This window comes from Taudactylus pleione, unplaced genomic scaffold, assembly GCF_031769625.1.
Source record: "Taudactylus pleione unplaced genomic scaffold, aTauple2 ptg000451l, whole genome shotgun sequence".
NCBI lineage: Eukaryota > Metazoa > Chordata > Amphibia > Anura > Myobatrachidae > Taudactylus > Taudactylus pleione.
In genome coordinates, this window is record NW_028284853.1 from 5,120,990 (window position 1) to 5,141,904 (window position 20,915).

At 42.5% G+C, this 20,915-nt stretch overlaps 1 protein-coding gene across 2 annotated transcripts in view; it reads left to right on the forward strand.

The window, feature by feature from the left end:
• Positions 1–588: 588 nt before the first annotated feature.
• Positions 589–20,915, forward strand: part of LOC148505529 (NXPE family member 1-like) — a 46,886-nt gene continuing 26,559 nt past the window's right edge. Inside the window, exons 1-3 of one of the 2 annotated variants that reach the window (XM_088448087.1) lie at positions 589–617; positions 1,444–1,481; positions 17,218–17,323. In XM_088448087.1, coding sequence (XP_088304213.1) covers positions 17,240–17,323 — 84 coding nt within the window. In that variant the 5' untranslated portion in view covers positions 589–617; positions 1,444–1,481; positions 17,218–17,239. The remainder of the gene's footprint in view (positions 618–1,443; positions 1,482–17,217; positions 17,324–20,915) is intronic. The other variant, XM_088448086.1, reaches the window with a different exon arrangement.

Genomic DNA, 20,915 nt, shown 5'->3' on the forward strand with positions numbered 1-20,915 from the left:
ATTAGAGTTTTTTTTAAAGGTTATTTTGTTTTTCCACGTGTCAATAGGCCAATTCTAATGAATTATTATTTTTAATAAATATTTGTTTTTCACCAATTTCATGTGTGCAAACATATAAATAAAGTTTGACATACTGTAGGCTCTCTAACATATGCAATACAGCTCTTCTTAGTTTAGTTCATATAAACATTATTTAGTGTGACGCTCCAATCCTGTATGATGTAACAACAATCACTGCTGCAATACAGCCATCCACACATTTGACAAATTTGGTTGCATGGACTAAATCCCTCCTTTGGTTTTGTTATTTGTCAGACTGAGGGGGAAATGTATCACACCTTGGAGAGAGATAAAGTACTATCCAACCAGCTCCTAACTGCCATTTTACAGGCTTTGTTTGAAAAACGACAGTTAGAAGCTGTTTGGTGGGTCCTTTATCTCTCTGCATCTTATCTTTCTCCAAGCTTTGATACATCTCCCTCTGAGTTCTGTGACTGCCTTCTCTTTGACCCGACACTCCACCCAGTTATTCATAGGGTTTTTTTTCAAGGAGTGTGACTTTCAGCCAAGTGCTACCATAATTATCTGTAACCTGTATGTAGATGCATCAGAGAGAGGTATGTGCCTGTGTTATAGGAATGAATTGTTATTATTATTATATCCATCCTAATGAGGTCACCTTGGCGGTGATAGGTGGGCATTCACGCTTTCCGCAAAGTGTACAGTAATTAAAAAAAACTCATGTTTATTGTAACTTTTATATTGCATAATGATTTTATGGAGTCAGATACACAAAAGTGTGTTATTGTGGTTAGTACAGTATGTATTTAGTGTTGAAAGTGTGCCCAGCATTCCCATCCTGTACTGTCAAGTCATGCACAGCCGCAGTGCACCTAATCTTGCCAACCAAATTTGGTTGTGCAGCTTAAAACCCCCCTTTATTTTGCATATAGAGAGTGAGATATAGATAGATAGATGTGTATCCTTATTTTCATGTACTTTTACTTATAGTACCCTGTCCCTTGCAGTCCTGCCTATTACTGTGGTACATTTTAATCTATTTTCTCCATGCCTGTATATACATGTCTAGTTATTTATGTGGTGTTTTTTTTCTATATAAATGGGTGCCAGTGCCCAGAACATGAGTTATATTACTCACCTAAAATTACAAGATTTTAGAAGCTTATTTTATACATTTGTGAAAATATTTCACTGATTTCTTCCTGTTTCTGGAAGTGGTTTTAAGAATGAAAAATGATGCCAGACACAAAGTGGCAATACTATGCACCATAGAGTGCCATGAGAAAAAGATCACTGCTTGACGTTTTATAGTAATGCGGGTCCAATGCTCAATAGTGTTTGCCCGGATCAATAAAGAATTTGAACATTGATTTAATGTAAATCAGAGAAGTACAAGTTAACTTATATCTTTGTATTTCACAGTGGTCTGTGTGTTGTTCCTTATAACAATTGAATAGAAGGTAAAATTTTTAGTATTGTTTATTACCATGGTGTTAAACTGTTTTCTTGCCATAAACTATGCACATTGCAGAACCAGTTTTAGCCTTTGCTGGGATCAAGACAGGGAGCTTTTATGAATCGTTTAGACCTTTGTTAAAAAAAATTCTATTTTACAGTATAAGTTCACCCAGCAATTAGGTAAACACACGTTACCTAGCAAAACAAAGCAAATCTCTTTGGTTTAATATTTTAGATTTCAATATGTGATACGGACAAGACATTCAACACTTAATTACAGAGCACAGTGATATTAAGCTCTATTAAATGTTATATAAAGTTGTTGCAACTTGCAGTGTGTATAACATTACACTCGCATTGCCATTGGCGTATCTATAATAGGCACACAGGCCCTGATTCAGAGCTGGACACTTTGTGTGCGCTCGCTCTCATTCTGGGCGGCATGTTTTTTTTTTTTGGGACGGCCTCCAGGCCGCTCGCTAAGCTGTGGGTGACCACCCACAGCTTTTGCGAATGGCCAGGTGATGGTCGTGACCATCGTGACCATCGGGCTTGCGACGAGACCCTTATTGTAGGGTCTTGTTCCCGCAAGCCCCAGTGAGCTTCCTGCTCTAATAGAGCAGGAAGCTCAACTACTGACATCACGAGTGATGTCAGTAGGGCCGCCCCCAAACAGCAGGCGTTCCCTCCGTTTGACCAGCCACCCCCCCTCCCTGCCTACAAAACGGGGCGAGCTGACGATCAACATCGACAGCCGCCCCGTTTTGTTGCGAGCCCCGGAGCGAGTGATCTCTCACTCGCTCCGGGGCTCAGCAGTGCACACGCGGCGCGTGTGCACTGCCCGGCCATCGACCCGCTTGCGAGCACATAGCGCTTGCGAGTGGTTATGAATCAGGCCCACAGTGTGCAGTTCACACAGGCCCCCGAGTCCAGTAGGGCCCACACCCCTGCCCATATATTATAGTTATCTCTATGTGGATGGGATGCATCAAAGCATATTTTACGGTCACACTTCGTAAAATGCAGTTTTTCCGAGGTTTGCCTGCATACCGCAAAGGCACCGTGCTCTGGGATGCGATACATTGGATGTGGTGAGCAGCGCCATCTTTAGATGACATTTTCCAACAGAAGCATATGAGCTTCTATTCACATTTCCCCCTGAAAGGGATCCGATCGGATCCCGCCCAGCAACCCCCGCAGTGCATGCGCAGAAGGACTCCCAGATCCTAAAACCAGAAATCCTTCTATCGCAAAGGACATCTCTTACCGGAGAGAGTTGCCCTTTATGATTTTCGCCAAGGTGTTAGTAAACGCCATTATGCTTACGATGGGTGGCAGGATGCATCACTTTTAATATGTGATGTTTCATGCATCTTGCCTTGTGTTTGGCATCAGCACTGCAGAAATCACCAGGAAAATGGCATGGCTGCCATTTTCCTCAAGATTTGTGCATGTCTATTCACCAACTACACCGGCAAAAGGGGGTGGGGCGGCATGGAGACTGTACACGGGCCCTTTCTTCTTAAGCCACCCCTGCGTATAACCCTAATATGTCCATAGTATTTAACTTAGGGAAACTCAGTCATATAAAATAGCTTCAGAATTAAACAGTAGCAATAGTATCATCAAATGAAATGTTTCCTACCAATATAGTCTCTGTCACAATCATGACAGAAAATAAGCATTTTCCCCCCAAGCAAGTTATATAAGTTTTTGTTTCTTGAATGAAATTGTCCTCTACATCTGTAAATTCTTAACGTGCTCTCCCCCTCACATATATATTCTGAATTGCACACAATTGGTCAGCATCTATACCTTCTTCATTGCTCTCCCCACTACTCCCTCTATATGCTCTTTACTGTGGGTCCCCGCCCTCTGCTCATCTACATGGTCTATATTGGGCTCGCCCCAGCCCAGTAGTTAACTTACCTTATTCACTTATTTTTGATCTTCACTTATCTGTCACCTCCTCTCGTCTGATGACAACATTGCAACGCCGACATCATCACCATTTGCGACACTGACGAGAGCAGGTTCCACCATAGAGCAGTCATCCAGGCAGTGGCATTACTAGGGTAGGGCAAGTGGTTCATGTGCAAAGCGGGCATTGGTGTGGAGGCTTGGTGCTCAATGGATGAACTCCTAATAGCAGAGGGACCTTAATTTGCAGTGATAGACTGGCCAGCTGGGGTTGCAGTGAAATTCCCAGTGGACCCTCACTGCTTCAGAGCCCCACCCTCTAATGTGTGAGGACTGGGCCCAAACCATTGGCAAATTATCAGTGTCAGTCACTGTACTTGACTCCCCATCTACTGCGCCATAACATACTTTAGACACGAGAGCGGGTGGTAGGTGCCGGGAAGAGAAGAGAGAATAGGATTAGTAAATTAAGGGTCTAGTTACTAAGCAGTGTTATGAGACAGAGTGAAAAGTGATGTGTGTGATAAGGTGCCAGCCAATCAGCTCCCAACTGTCATCTCACAGGCTGTGTTTGAAAAATGACAGTTGGGAGCTGATTGGCTGGCACCTTATCACTTTTCACTCTGTCTCATAACACTGCTTAGTAAATAGACCCCTATGTCATCTGAGTCAGGGAGATGGTAGAGGGGAATCAAAGGAGGAAGGAGGGAGCCTGCAAAAGGATCTTCAAGCTGCATTTTTAATGCTGTAACTAGGAATGAAAGAACAGTCTTTTTACCGCAGACATACTATTTCTGAAAGTGGCTTACCAATATAAACTCTGGTTGTTCAAAAGAGAAGACAAGTTGTTGCGTGACCTGTTCACATTGCACAAGAACCCATTCTCCAAGCTGTCCCAGCAGGCTCTGGTGGTGTTTGTTGGTCATTGCTGGAAGATGTAACTTCAGTTCCTGACCCTCATCACACAGCGCTAGACCAAAATCCCATGACAGTCTGACTGAAACCCCCCCTTTAACCACATAACCCACAGTGAGGAGTGCTGCTATCTCAGAATACCACAGGAGGCGTGGCCCACTTTGTATCTAGGGCACTCATACTGTACCTTGGGTAGCCTCTGCAACTGCAGCCTCATATTGTCTTGGAGAGAGATAAAGTGGCTGGATATAAAGTACCAACCAATCAGCTCCTAACTGTCATTTTCAAACACAGCCTGTAAACTGACAGTTAGCCGCTGATTGGTGGATGCTTTATCTCCTCCAACTTTATCTCTCTAAAGGCTTAGGGCCTGATTCAGACCCGGACGCTATGCTGCGCTCGCTCGCATTGAGCGATTTTTCGCAATCTACGCATGCGTATGATTCACAATGCGCGTGCATGAACCAGTCAAAGTGCTCGCCCATAGCCCGCAGTCGGGCCGCTATTTTGAGTGACAGCGCCGTTTGTGGGTGGTAACAGGGGAAGGTGCTTTTAAACGGGGGTGTGGATGTGCGAATGCAGGCATGCCCGACCGTCAGAACGGCGTTAAATGGGTGTGCATAATTAGCAAAGTAGCGTCATTACACACATGACTGGGTTATATTTTAGCCTGAACTACTGACAATGTTGTGGTGGGAAAAGGCTACCACAAGCGCTGCGAGCAGCTCCAATGGCTCTCGATGTTCCCGATTAATCCTAAAACTGCCAGAGATGACGTGTGTTGCGAGTGGCAAAGGGGCGTCTTTATACAGGTGCGAGCGCATAGTGCGGCCGCTCGCTATTACTTAGTGGGCGGCTTTACGCGATGCAATGCGAGCACATGATTTAAATAGCCGGCCCCTTTTAGCCAGCGAGCGGCCGCAAATAGCGTCCGGGTCTGAATCAGGCCCTTAGTACATAGGGCCTGATTCAGAGCCACTCATAAGCGGCAGCTCGTTCGCTCCGAGCGATGTTTGCCCAACTGCACATGCGTACGGATCGTTATACGCATGCGCGAACCAGTCAGTGCGGTCAAAATTCATGTGCTCGCAAAATAGCGAATGCCTGCTAATTTGAGTGACAGAATGAGGCGTATGTGGGTGGTAACAGGGGAAGGTGCTTGAAAACAGGGAGTGGAAATCAGAACGCAGGCGTGCTTAAAGGTCAAAACGGGCGTTTTATGGGTGTGCATAATTAAAACAGCAGCGTCATTAACTACGTCACTGGGTTATTTTATAGCCAGAACTGCTCGCAAGATTGTGGTAGCAAAAACCGACCACAAGAATAGCGAGCAGTTCATACCCTGTTCGATGTACTCGATTAATCTAATAAATAGCGGACATGACGTAGGATGCGAGCGGCCAGGGGGCGTATTTTTAAAAAAAACGACCGCAAGTTTTGTTCGCTCGTTCAGACCTAGAGGCATGAACAGACCGCAAACAGCGAACAGTTCATTTGAATAGCCACCCCTATTTTCAGGACGAGCGAGCGCTAATTGCGTCCGGCTCTGAATGAGGGCCATAGACCCTTCAGATTTAAAACCCAGGTTTTGTGTATTTTGTATTGTATTTAAGTCCCTCCCTCGTGATTTCAGGTGCTGTGAGATGGTCAAAATTGCCTGGAAATTAATGTTATTGATGCTAATAATACTATAGGAACAAAAACAGGTCCAAGATACATGATTATGGCTCTATTTATCAATTTTTAAAGTAAACACAAACCCGAAACCGAACCAAAACACTTGAGGGTGATTTTGCCAAAACAAAAAACATGACGATGATTAGAACTAAAACACGGGGGTCTGTGCATATCCATTAGTAACTGGTTTTACACCAAAGTACACATAAGGCAGTCTGTACACTGTACTTACTAGGGTGAACTGTGATAGTATTGGAGGATTATACTGCTTTAATTGCTATGAAAAATGTATGTCCTGAAGCTCGCAGATTGTGAGAGTTACCTGTGATACCGTATGTGTGTAGAAAAAATATGTTATCCTGTATAGCAGGGTAACCAAAGAAATTCCTTTGTGGGGGCACTCTTATTTGTTAAACTTAGTTAGTAATCATAAAATATAACTTCTATTACATATGCACCTAAAACAGAAAAAAAAAAATTTTAAAGACTTTTTTGACATATACACATTTATTATACAGACAATACATGCATTGTGGTATTCCTAAGCAAATATTTAACCACACAAGATTTTAGAGGTAATTGGGATATAGCCTTAGTCAGGCCACTTTGTGATTTATAATAATTATCCCATTACGGTTCTTCCCTTGATAATTACGTTGGAAAGAAAAAAGGCGGAATATAAGATATGCTTGTTACATAGATTATCATACATTGATATTCAACAGCACCTTGGCTTAATTAATGTAATTATACACAACATTGAGACACTCTGCTGCCCATCACATTTGCTGGGCTTGATTTGGGCTATTAAACCACCTCAAAGCTTATTATTTAGCACCTAATTGGTGATCAGGAGATGTTAAGCAGAAGAGAAATCATGTAAGCATGTTGTAAATGTCGCAAATGATTGGAGCTGATGATGCTCCCTTCACTGGTAAATCAGTGCCAGTTGTTAAAGTGTTAGGGGTCTAGTTACTAAGCAGTGTTAGGAGACAGAGTGAAAAGTGATAAGGAAGTGATAAGGTGCCAGCCAATCAGCTCCCAACTGTCATTTTTCAAACACAGCCTGTGAGATGACAGTTGGGAGCTGATTGGCTGGCACCTTATCACTGGAGAGGGGTTTGTTGAATCTGCACAGGAAAAAATATAATTTGGGTCTGAACTAATCACTTTAACCACTTGCCTGGCATGGTTGTATTAGATACGACCATACCAGACTGGGCTTTCCCTGACATGGTCGTATCTGATACGACCAGTCAGGAAAGCTCTGTGGGAGGCTGCTGGGAAATAATTTTCTAGCAGCCGCCAATCACAGAGGAACCTCCTGGTCCCTCTGCACACTGTCCCTCCCCGTGGGACGGCCGATCACTGCTAGAAGTGATTGGACAGCCCAACGAAGGTGCACCCACCCCCGACAGCAGCCCGGCGGCTACTGACTGGGGCAGAGAAGGCAGCGCTGATAGCGCTGTCCGTCTCTCCCTTCCTCTTCTGGAGAGCAGCCACCGACAGGGCAGAGAAGGCAGCGCTGATAGCGCTGTCCTTTTCTCCCACCTCCGGAGAGCAGCAGCCCAGCAGCTGATGACAGAGCAGAGCAGCCACCGGGCAGAGTAGGATAGCGCTATCAGCGCTGTCCTTCTCTCTCTCTCCACCCCACCGCCCTGTTAGCAGCTTCCCAGTGGCTGCAAATAGTAGAGGGAGCAGCCGCTGGCCAAAGAGCCAACCCCTTCTCTCCCTCCTCCATTTTTGCAAGCCCCACCCCATATATATATATATATATATATATATATATATATATATAAACAGCAAAGCCCTAGATGTATGTGTATATATATTATATATATATATATAATATATATATATATATATATACATACACAGACTATATATATATATATATATATGTGTGTGTGTGTATGTGTATATATATATATATATATATATATAAAATGTGTGTGTGTATGTATATAGGGCCTGATTCAGAGCTGATCGCTATTAGCGCTCGCTCGTTCAGAAAAAGGGGCTGGCTATTCAAATGAACCGTCCGCTCCTTGCGGTCTGTTGCCGCCTCCATGTCTGAACGAGCGAACAAAACATGCGCTCGTTTATTTGAAAAATACGCCCCCTGGCCGCTCGCATCATACGTCATGTCCGCTATTTATTAGATTAATCGAGTACATCGAACAGCGTATGAACTGCTCACTAGTCTTGTGGTTGGTTTTTCCTACCGCAATCTTGCGAGCAGTTTTGGCTAAAAGACACCCAACTGACGTGGTCGATGACGTTGCTTTGTTAATTATGCACACCCATAAAACGCCCGCTTTGACCTTTAAGCACGCCTGCGTTCTGATCTCCACTCCCCGTTTTCAAGCACCTTCCCCTGTTACCACCCACATACGCCTCATTCTGTCACTCAAAATAGCAGGCATTTGCTATCTAGCGAACAAACAATTTTCCGCCACCCAGACTGGTTCGCGCATGCGTATTATGAACCATACGCATGCGCAGTTGTGCAAACATCGCTTGGAATGAATGAGCGGCCGCTTACGAGCAGCTCTGAATCAGGCCCATATATATATATATATATATATATATATATATTACACACACGTGTGATCTATACACATGGATATATACATATTCTGTGTATATACAGTATGTATATATGTATGTATATGTATATATACATGAATGCGCGTATATATATATATATATATATACATACATATACATAGTGTGTGTAAAGCCCCAACCGATGTCAAGCAATCGATTGTTTCTATCGATGTTTGAATCTATCGGCCATCGATGGTACAGCTGTCAATGACCAGAACTACAGTATACCATAAAAATTTAAATTTTTATGGTATATGGTGTTTAAAAAAAAATTGCATTGAAATAGTTTTAAAAAGATGTTCTTGACCTAATTCAATCATAAAAAAAAAAATGAAAAGTTCGGAGCGGTTTTTGGAAAAAAAAAATTGTCAGTTAAGTGGTTAATTGTAGTAATTTATAACCAGGTTATTTATCATTTATAATGGGGTGTTATCCCCTATTAATTCGATATAGCTGGTGGTGCACCATAGGAAAAGTACAAAGTACTTACAGTATATATAGTGTTGAATCACAAAGAAATGACTCAACATAAAGAATTTTCCTTAGGTTGGTGCACTCTTATGATATGAGAAGAATTTATTTTGTTTAAAATGTAACCTTTACTTATATATATTTAAAAAAATATTTTATACTTACAAAACACATATGCAGACAATATACGCATATATATAACTGCAATTAATTGAGAAAAATATAATGGCTCAATACATTTAAATTCAGCATTTGTAAAGCACATGTGGTCTCATCAGATAAACCTTGAACAATAAAGTGAAATATTTGAACCACTAAAATAGTCTGTCCTATATCAGATTGTGATGTTGCTTATTACCAATTATAAGGTCTATTAACATATAATTTAATTACCAAAAAATGTTTCTGTATGTTAAGTAAACATTCCCAAAGTCACAGTTCATACGTAGGAGTGGTTTTAATGCTGCAAACTAATCACACCCTCACAATTAACCCTTGTAATTTATCAGGAGAAAGGAGAAACAAATATAAAATAACATATATTATACAATTATGCTCCTTAGTTATGATCCTCTCTCAGTACATAATCCCTATCATAGAAACCTCATAGACATGAAAGGGTTTATAAATCATGGTGTTTGCAGATATGGGATACTTTGTAATAAATAGTGCCCTGCAATTGTTGCATATAATAGTTTAGCAATAGCATGTATACAATGTGATATGACTCGCCACATAAGATACTTTGTAATAACAGTGCCCTGAAATTGTTGCACGTTAAATATATACAAAGATGGTAACATAATAATTTAGCAATAACACGTATACAATGCAATATTACTGAGGATTATAGAGGATATGTCTCTAGATAGTCTGGGGGAAAGAAAAATAAACGTAAATTCGTAATAGTACTCTCCCTTAATTGGGGGAAGACCTTTCACTCCTGTCTCCGTTTACCTGATGGTATTGAACGGGTCAGAGGGAGACAGAGACCCCCTAAGTACAGAGTAGAAGTAAGATGGAAGAGAGGAGAGCATAGTGTCGGTGTCTGCTATCCCTACTAGCTCCGGTATCCCCCTGTTGTGTGTGACAGAAGATATAGGTAGAAGGAAGACAGATCACGTACAAATTAGATAACTAGGGGGTCTATTTACTAAGCAGTGTTAGGAGACAGAGTGAAAAGTGATGAGGTGCCAGCCAATCAGCTCCCAACTGTCATCTCACAGGCTGTGTGAAAAATGACAGTTGGGAGCTGATTGGCTGGCACCTTATCACCTTCTTATCACTTTTCACTCTGTCTCCTAACACTGCTTAGTAAATAGACCCCCATGTCTCTAGCTGTTGGGGATCAATGGTGTATTATGTGGTATAACAGACAGAATAGCTATAAATGCTCTTCAATCCACCTTTTATATATATATATATATATATATATATATATATGTATATGTATCTATATATATATATATATATATATATATATATATATTGAAACAAGTCCCGCACTCGCATCTATAACAATCACAACATCTGGGTGCATTCCAGCCAATACGATCCCATCCTGGGGTGTTAGGCAACATATAGTTATCCAGAAGGACGCACTCACCAAGGAGACTTTTAAGGTAGTTTATTCCAGCATCAAAGTAATGTGAAGATAGTAGGTTCTTAGCAGCAGCATACAATTAGCAGCGACGTTTCAGTCCAATCGGGACCATTATCAAGCCAGCAGCATATCACAACAACCTTTAGATATTTCAATGGCGTAACCTTGGCCCAGAGGTCTGACTTACCTTACCTCAGGGATACCATATATAGCACCAACAATCAAGACTAGCGCGCGCTCCATCTCCGCGAGCGCTCCACCGCTTGGAACGCACAACCCGAAAGTGACGTCACTTCCTCCCGGCCGCGTCACATCATAATCTTCCACATAGCGTTCCACCCCGTGGAACGCATACTATGACCACAGCTCAACTTCCTTGTCAACCAGCCTGCGTGCCAACATGTGGAACGCAAGCGGGACCACTAACCCAAATTTCAAACGGATAGCCAAGCATACTTTTAAAGCCACCCATAGGAGTCCATCACTCCAATTGTTATAAATCTATATATAGTAGTACCTATGTTTTTAGTGCATATAATCTGGCATCCCCTTGGTTTACAAACAATTGACATACCACATAAAACACATATAACAAATACTCTTATATTTACCCTATGATCCCTCTATCCCACAAAGAAAAATTTATATATTTTTTTAAATATTTAAATATCTTTTTTACATTTTTAAAAAATGTTTTAAACTTTTATCACACAAGGTCATAGGACATATATCAAAACTTTAAAAAAAAATATAATTATATCCAGAAAAGTTACTTAATAAAAACAGTTTCTAATGGAGGAGGTAATGAAGAAGATGGTGTAAATTATAATTCATTGCCCTAAATAGCATAATAAATATCAATTCATTAATCCGCTTCTAGAGGAACACTCGCAAAGTATTATATTCATTTAGTCCTCTTGGTGAAATAGTATCCAATTTAAATATCCACCGGGCCTCTAATCTTCTCAGTGCCAATTCACGGTCACCACCCCTGACTGGTGGTGGGACCCAATCTATCAATCGACATCTTAATGTTGATATTTGTTGACCAGCACTCCACCAGTGCTTAGGAACCGGTTTATCGGATACACCCGTACTCAAAGCTGTCCGGATCGAGCTTCTATGGTTTTCCATACGTTCGCGGAAATTCAGTGTGGTCAAGCCAACATAGGCAAGTCCACATGGACAAGTTATCAAATAAATCACAAAATCCATTGTGCAGTGCAACCTATATTTAATAGGTATAGCTATCCCACTGTGTGGATGTGAAAAGCTGGAACCTGGAATCAACGACCTACAGGTTGTACAGTTCGTGCACTTAAAGCACCCAGGCCTAGCTGCTGGAAGCCACGTAGTCCTCACTTGGGAGGGCTGTTTACTTGTTTACATAAGAAGCTGTTTGAGATTTGGACCACGTCTATATGCCATAATTGGCAGAAGCTTCGAACCCCTTTTAAAAGTTGGATCAGTGGCTATAATAGGCCAATTCCATTTATAGGCATTAGAGATTGTATGTGATTTATTGTCAAATTGGCTGGTAAAAATCATCCTGCCATCATGAGTAATGTCTGCCTTGGGAGTGTTTAGTACAAGTCTCTGTCTGGCCTTCTCCAGACACCTATCAATTGCCTTCTTATCATATCCACGACTTTTAAAGCGCTCCTTCATCTCATTAATCTGGTCTTCAGCCATATCAAGATCTGTATTGATTCTAAGGACACGCATAAATTGTGAGATGGGCAAACTCTCTTTAAGTTTAGGCGGATGATTACTAGTCGCATATAATAAAGTATTGTGATCGGTATCCTTCCGGTACAACGTTGTATGTAGCTCATGTCCTCTCTTAGAGATTGTTACATCCAAAAAATCTATCGATGAATCACTGATTTTTGCAGAAAATCTCACAGGGCTAGGTAAAGCATTCAAAAATTCTACCATCCTCCAAAATTCCAACTCTGTGTCATCCCAGATAATAAAGACATTGTCAATAAATCGACAATATAGTTTCATCATTTTACCAAAAATAGGGATAATATTCACAGTTTCATACGAGTGCATATATATATTAGCATACGCCGGCACGAGGTTCGAACCCATCGCTGTACCTGACCGTTGTTTAGAATATCTGCCATCGTATGAAAAATTATTCTCCTTTAGTACAAGTCCGAGTAATTCACATAGATACTCAATAGGGGGCCCCTATACAATGGGACCTCTAGTGCTTCCCTAATTGCAGAAATCCCATCATCATGTGGAATTATTGTGTACAATGAATTTACATCCATTGTAGCCAATAGAATGTTCTCATTATTCCCCTTGTAACTTGATAATTTATCCAAGAAATCATAGGTATCCCGTATATAACTTGGAGTGGTTTTAACAATGGGTTGCAATAACTTATTAATAAACTGGGCTAATGGCTGAAGCAAGGAGCCCCGCCAATATAATCAGCCTACCTGGGGGGTCAACGACGGTTTTGTGTACTTTAGGCCGAATGTATAGGAAAGGGCACATGGGGTGGTCTACCGTTAGAAAATCCCCTAAATCCTCACCAAGCCAAATACTTTCAACACTCCTCCTTATGCATGCGTCGACCAATAATTTGATATTATACATCGGATTAGTAATGCACATACAATAGGTACTAGTGTCGGCAAGTTGGCGGTTCACCTCTCTGTCATAGTCTTTTAAGTTCTGCAATACCACTGCCCCAATCTTATCCGCAGGACGGATCACCAAATCTGGGTTATCTCTGAGAGATCTTAGGGGTTCACGTTGTTCCACATTCAGATTATCAAAAGAATGGTGTCTAGGGTTATTCTGACCCTCCAATTCTGACATTCTCAAAAATGTTTTGATATTAGGATTAATAGATGGATTAATAGCTGTTGGGGATCAATGGAGTATTATGTGGCATAACGGACAGAATAGCTATAAATGCTCTTCAATCCACCTTTTATATATATGTATGTGTATCAAAATATATATATAATATATATATATATATATGTGCTCTATAATCCTCCTGGTATATCCAATATTATGGTGATCTGAGACATACTTCAGGGAGCATGGAATGAGCATGACCTAACTTATGAATGGTCCATGCATGCATACTTATTATTCGACTCTGGAATCCCCTTTTATGATTATACATCAATTACATGTTTATATGTAATCATCATTTCTTTGGCACATCTCTCTTTATTATTATTTTTAAATCTATTTTATTTATTTTTCATATTTTTTTATATAATCTGTAGCCATCACTGACTAGTGGACATTTAGTCCCCATGTTACTGTAAACTGAACATGATTTACATATTAGTACATCCAGTTAATTAAATCAGTATGAGAGGTGTGATTATGTATCCTCCCATACTATACTGAATCTGTGTAGCACAGCTATATGGATATGAAAGGATTTGTCCGCATTTCTATGTATATATATTTTATTATTTATTTTCAGTTTTCAATTCAGGGCACATTAGATATTAAGTTATATTATGTTTCTGCTTATTAATTGTTACTTGTTACTCATTGTTACATCTCCCTATGTCTCCACTCACAAGTGGATAATTATCAACCTAGTTCGTTCTCTCTGGCTAAACATGACTGACCTGGTTAATGACAACCCTTTCGATCCTCCCACCATGTGATACTGACGTGGGGAAGCTTCTGATGAGGTCACCGAGTAAGCAGCCTATAAATAAGCATCTTCGGAATGATGTGGTACCTGGCCCCTTGTTGAGGAAGCCACAACGGCAAAACGCGCGTCCAGCAGAGGGGGAGGATCAGCGGTGCACAGCTGATCTCCCGACCGGTGTCTGAGAAACCCAGCGGCCAGTGTGGCAACTACACAGGGGTACCCTTTCTCTTCCCCGTGCTCTTTCACATCGTGAGACTGGGACACCAGCCCTAGCAGTGATTAAGGGGTCTATGTACTAAGCAGTGTTAGGAGACAGAGTGAAAAGTCATAAGGAAGTGATAAGGTGCCAGCCAATCAGCTCCCAACTGTCATCTCACAGGCATGGTTTGAAAAATGACAGTTGGGAGCTGATTGGCTGGCACCTTATCACAGACTTATCACTTTTCACGTTGTCTCCTAACACTGCTTAGTAAATAGACCCCTAACACTTTAACAACTGGCACTGATTTACCAGTGAAGGGAGCATCATCCGTTCCAATCATTCGTGATATTTACAACATGCTTACATGATTTCTTTTCTGCTTAACATCTCCTGATCACCAATTAGGTGCTAAATAATAAGTTTTGAGGTGGTTTAATAGCCCGAATCAAGCCCAGCAAATGTGATGGGCAGCAGTGTCTCAATGTTGTGTATATACCTCACGTGTCTAATATAAGGTGCTTAATCAGGCCACATAAAAACTACAGTGCTGTGTTATTTGCTGTTTTTTATTATTAGGAATCACCATACTCCATATGTTGGGAGCTGGATATTGTGTTCAAGTCACAGAGCCTGTGCAAATATTGATACTCAGACACTGGTAGCAGCAATTAAGCGATTGAAACTTGCTAACAGGTGGTATATACACATATACATGTGAATATTGTGAACACATGTGTGATAACAACAAATAGAGGATAAACACATTGGACCTCATTCAGAGCCGCTCGCAAAAAGCAAGCGCTCGCTCTGAATGAGGGCGGACACTTTTCTTTTGAAAGGCGGCCTCCTGGCCGCTCTCTAATATGTGGGTTACCACCAACAGCTTTAGCGAGTGACTAGGTGATGGTCGCGATGGTCGAAGCCATCGCGACCATCAGGTCTTGCGAAGAGACCCATGCGGTAGGGTCTCATCTACCGCAAGCCCCAGGTAGCTTCCTGTTCTAACAGAGCAGGAAGCTCCCTACTGACATCACTGGTGATGTCAGTAGGGCCGCCTACAAATGGCAGGCATTCCTGCAGGAACACCTCCGTTTGTCCGGTCAACCCCCCACTCCGCCTACAAAACGGTGTGAGCTGTCGATCAACATCGACAGCCGCCCCTTTTGTAGTCAGCCCCGGAGCGAGTGCATTTGTCACTCGCTCCAGGGCTTGCGCACGCGCATTGCGAGTGCTGCGCGTGCGCAGGCCCTCACCATCGACCCGCTTGCGAGCGGGTCTGAATGAGGTCCATTGTCTTTGTGTATAAAGACTAATGGTTAACAGCTTGTTAACAGCAATATGATTGGTTATAACTTTTTTTAGGTGCTCTTTGGTGGATTCGAATAATAGATACTTAACGGTACAAATAGGATCCACCTTATTATAGGGCACACACTGTTGAACCATCCAGACGCCGGGTTCAGATAATGCTTGTATAATTACATTAATTAAGCCACGGTGCTGTTGAATATCAATGTATGATAATCTATGTAACAAGCATATCTTATATTCCGCCTTTTTTCTTTCCAACGTAATTATCAAGGGAAGAACCGTAATGGGATAATTATAATAAATCACAAAGTGGTCTGACTAAGGCTATATCCCAATTACCTCTAAAATCTTGTGTGGTTAAATATTTGCTTAGGAATACCACAATGCATGTATTGTCTGTATAATAAATGTGTATATGTCAAAAAAGTCTTTCTAAAAATGTTTTTTCTCTTTTTGATGCATATTTAATAAAAGTTATATATTATGATTACTAATTAAGTTTAACAAATAAGAGTGCCCCCAAAAAGGAGTTTCTTTGGTTACCCTGCTATACAGGATAACATATTTTTTCTAGATACTTCGTTATTTCTCCTGGGGAGCATCACCAACCAGGTTACGGTTAAGGATACTTTTGTCTCCATAATATGGGTAATGTAGGTTTTTCTTGAATTTGAATTTGGGTGAGTTACCTTATCCTGTGCAGAGACCCCCTGAGATTTTGTACATACCGTATATGTGACATGACCTTTCTACAAAAAAAAAAAAATGTATGAGGGGTTCTGAGCCTAGTCATACTTGTCAACTTTAAAAAGCTACATGTGCTGGGGATTGGTGGGGGAGCAGTGTGTTGTGCTAGTGCCATTGTGGCTCCACCCCCTGTTGTTTAAAGCCATGATTTTTGTAATTTTACAGTGGAATGGGGAGAGGGTCATGATGATACGATTCAATGCAAATTGAGTCTGGAAGAGTACCACACACACACCCACACACACACACACTTCCCTTACGGACTAATGATGGCCAATAACTTATTTGGGTCTGATATTTAATTTGAGACATGGGGAAATGTATCAAGCCTTGGAGAGAGATAAAATAGAGACATTGCCCAGAGCAACCAATCAGCTTCTGTCAATACTGTGCTGTATAAACAATACTGTGCTGTATAAATGACAGTTAGATGCTGATTGGATGCTCTGCGCAACTCCTCTTCTTCTCCACTTTATCCTCCAATCTCCCCAGTATGGGCTCTTGCTCCCTCCTGAATAACTCCTGCTGTCATCATAATACAGATATTACCATTCTCACTTGTATGCTATTGACACAGCTTCTATGCTACATAGAAGATCACTTCACCTTGGTAAATCCCTCTTTCTTTCACAGGGTGACCATCACATACAAACCGATGGCTGGAGCAAAGAACGGAGTCATTTTAGTAGTCACCATCGTGTTTCTGCTGAGCTTCCTAAGCCACCGGGGCATATTACAGGTGAGAGACTTGTGCTGGAACTTCTAGACATCCTTATCAAATATTGGTTTTGGAGCTCTGCCTATGCAGGGACTTTGGGCCCGATTCAGACCCGCTCGCTAAGCAGTGTTCGCACGCAACTGGGCGATCTTTGCTATCTGCGCATGCGTACGCATTGCAGTGCGCGTGCGTGAACCATTGTGCGCGATCGGGAAGCGTACGCTCGCTGCGCATGGACTGCTCGGCTGACTGAGTGACAGGAGAAGCCGTTTGGGGGTGGTGACAGGGGAGTGCCTGAGCATCTTAATGCCATTTCAGAGGCGTGCATAATTTAGAGGCAGCGTCATAGTACAGGTCACCTGGTTGTATATCACACTGAAGCACTCGCAGTGCTTGCGGTAGGGTATGGTCAGCCACAAGCGCTATGTTTGCTGCCGATGGTACTCGATGTACCGATGGCTGCATACACTTCCTGGAGATGACGTGCACAAGTGGGTGTTTTAAGACAGACTGGTGGGCATCTGCCTTTGCCGAAATTTGCATACGCATCTAGCGTGCGAACGCATCTAGCGAGCGGGTCTGAATTGAGCCCTTTATTTGATAAGAGGCCGGAGTTTAGGTGAAAAGGAGGGGAACGTATCAATGATTCAGGAAAGGAGGTGTTGGCTTCATTCCTACGTATATTTATAGAAAGTTGAATTAGTCTTTGAATATCTTTTAATGAGGCAAGTGTCAGTATCTAGCCCATACACCGATTCTCTACTAAAAAGTCATGCTGTATTGGCGATATATCATAGTGGCTCCAGCCCAGTGGCATCACAATTGGGCTGCCGTCCGCACCGAGGGGTGACACCAAGGTGCAGACTCCCCCTCACTGTCAGGAGCCGGGTGTTGCACTGTAGCATTAAGTGCAGCACTCAGCTCCTGACACAGTGGGAGCTGGCCAGCATTGCACACAGGTAGCTCCTACAGCCCCCCCCACCGATCCTACCACAAGTAATAGGCACGGGGTTTCGGGCCATCAGACCACACCCCCTGCCTTTGAAGCCACCCCCCCTGTCTGAGTGGCCACACCCCCTTATTAGCGGCAGCCTGCTGCGCGCACAATGTCCTTCCCCACCCCGGGTGACACTGCTCCAGCCATCACAGGTTGGTTGTGTGCCTGGGGGTTCCACTCTATTTACCTACTGTAGGACATGGCTGGAGTTAGCTGGTAGTCTCCAGGTTGTGCAAATTACCTTTTATAAAACATAAAGGGCCATATACATCCGAAAACACCTGTGCTCATTCAGTAAAGCAGCACCCATAAATTTCTGTTAAAGTATGAAATGTACCAACCTCCAAAAAGTATTGTTTGGCCTCTATGGCTAATGTATACTTACCTACTCTCTTGGGGGCTCCCGAAAATCTCATGGCGCTACCGGCCAACCAGAAAAGTGAGGAAGTCTCCTAGCTGTCCGCCAGTTGCCCCCAAATTCCCTGCATCCCCCCACCAAGGTCCACTTCACCCCGCAGCTGCCCACTTATACAAGTGTCCGGTCTGGGGGGGAGCTAATGATGATTTACACTGAATTATGTCAATGTGGTCCTGCCCCCTGCTGCACAATGCCGGTAATTTCATCATTGTGTAGCGGGAGTGGGGTCTCAATGATGTTATTAAATAAATTTGTACTGTCACGGTGTGTGAGTGTTGTAATTTTTTTTTATATTTCTTTTGCAGTAGAACTACAGGTACCAGTGGGTCCATAATGCCCCGCATGCTGGTACTTGTGGTTTCCCAAATACCAGCATGCGAGAGAGACTTACTGGGACCTGTAGTTCTACTACAAAAGACAGTATAGTTTGTTGATTTTTTTACACCACATTATTACACTATCAACCCGGCACCCGCTGCCCAGGGATGCCGGGGATAGCCCCGGACTATCAGCCCAGGCCTGAGGTGCCCTGGAGAAGGGGACCTCTTTATTGGGGTCCCCACCTCCCCAGGGAACCCTGGCCTGGGCTGACTAGCGGTCAGGGGTAAAGCTTTGGCCGGGGGACCTGGTGAAAGGATTACCCGGCTGTGTCATTACTCCCCCACTAGAGAGAGTCTGGTGCTGGTAATGGAAAATACAGAAATACAGGGGACCCCTACTCATTTTGTCCCCTGTATTTCCACAATCAGGACCGGCTCAGCTGAGCCCTGTGCTGGTTCTTAAAATACAGGGGACCTCTACACATTTTTTCCCCGGGGCTACTTGTGCTTCTGGGGGAGGGGGGCATGTAATTTTTTAGAAAAAAATATTAGTGATACTTCTCACTGATCAGTAAAGGCTTTTGTATAACTCGCACCTTTTAATGACAGTTACATATTACACTCGCACAGATTTGCATAGTGTAGTAGCCTCAAACTCAAAAGTTTGCAGGCTATTACATTTGCGAGTCCTGGCACCAGCTCACAAAAACGCGAGAAGGTGCGAGTTGGTTTTAGCCTGTACAATCACACCCTATTGCATCTGGCCCTATTTATTTATTAAATAGTAATAATGTTTGACCTCTTTTCAGATATATTCAGGAGCCAGATGATCTTTACAGTATTTCAGTGCCTGATGTTATAGGACAATATTGGGCTGGGGAGCCTTAGATCATCATAACACCATAGATGATAACTTGATTTCATAAACTACTGCAATCATTCAGATAATTCAATGCATTTTCCTGCAGTGGAAATAAGTGAGGTGTCAGGAACCCATGAGGTAATACCATTCTCCAGTTTAGCTAAACAGTGACAGTGGCCCTCTGATTGCCAGGGACTGTTAGGTGATATGAGGGCATTGACCATTGCTAGGGCTTATGGTCATATCAGTTATTGTTTTAATAATAATATATTTCATGCTTGGACTGGAGTTGCTAAAGTTACATTATATGGACCGATTTCCGGGTCCTGTATAAAGCTAAACAACGGCTTTTCCTAGGATGTCCTTGTTTAAGTGTAGAGATGTGTTTCTTAAACAAATCCAATCTAGTTTTCCTAGTATGACCAGTCCAGTCCATGTCTCTTATCTGGCATCTGTAATCAGACCTAAGGGATCAGTGGCCGGCTCCCTCCTGAGGCAAATGACAACCAGACAATCTGGTCCTGGTAATTTAAGACACTTCATACTTCCAACATTTCTTGCTGTTGTTTGATGTTTGGACACTTCAATCAAAAATAACTGAAAGCACTAATTCAGTTGTCAAGGAGACAGTCGCATACTCTAAGTGATGAGTCCACCGGTAAATGAAGTGTCGGCTGAAACACTGAGAATTGAAAGCCCGATATATTGTGTGTGCATCAGCCAGTATGTACAGACGATATGCCTCTGAACGACGTTGTTCACAGGCATATCACGTCAGCTGTGCAGCAGAGCCGATGCCCAATATATCTGCAGATATATCTGCACAACGTGCTGTGTGTGTGGCCAGATCTATGCCCGCCCAGTTGTGACGCCAGGCACAACACATTGGGCCAATGATTGGTGAGTATGCACTTAAAAATCACCAGAAAGGATGGTCGTCCTAATGTGTACCCAGAATAAGTAACACGGGGCCTGACTCACTACGGATCGCAATATAGAGTACGCACGCAGTTCAA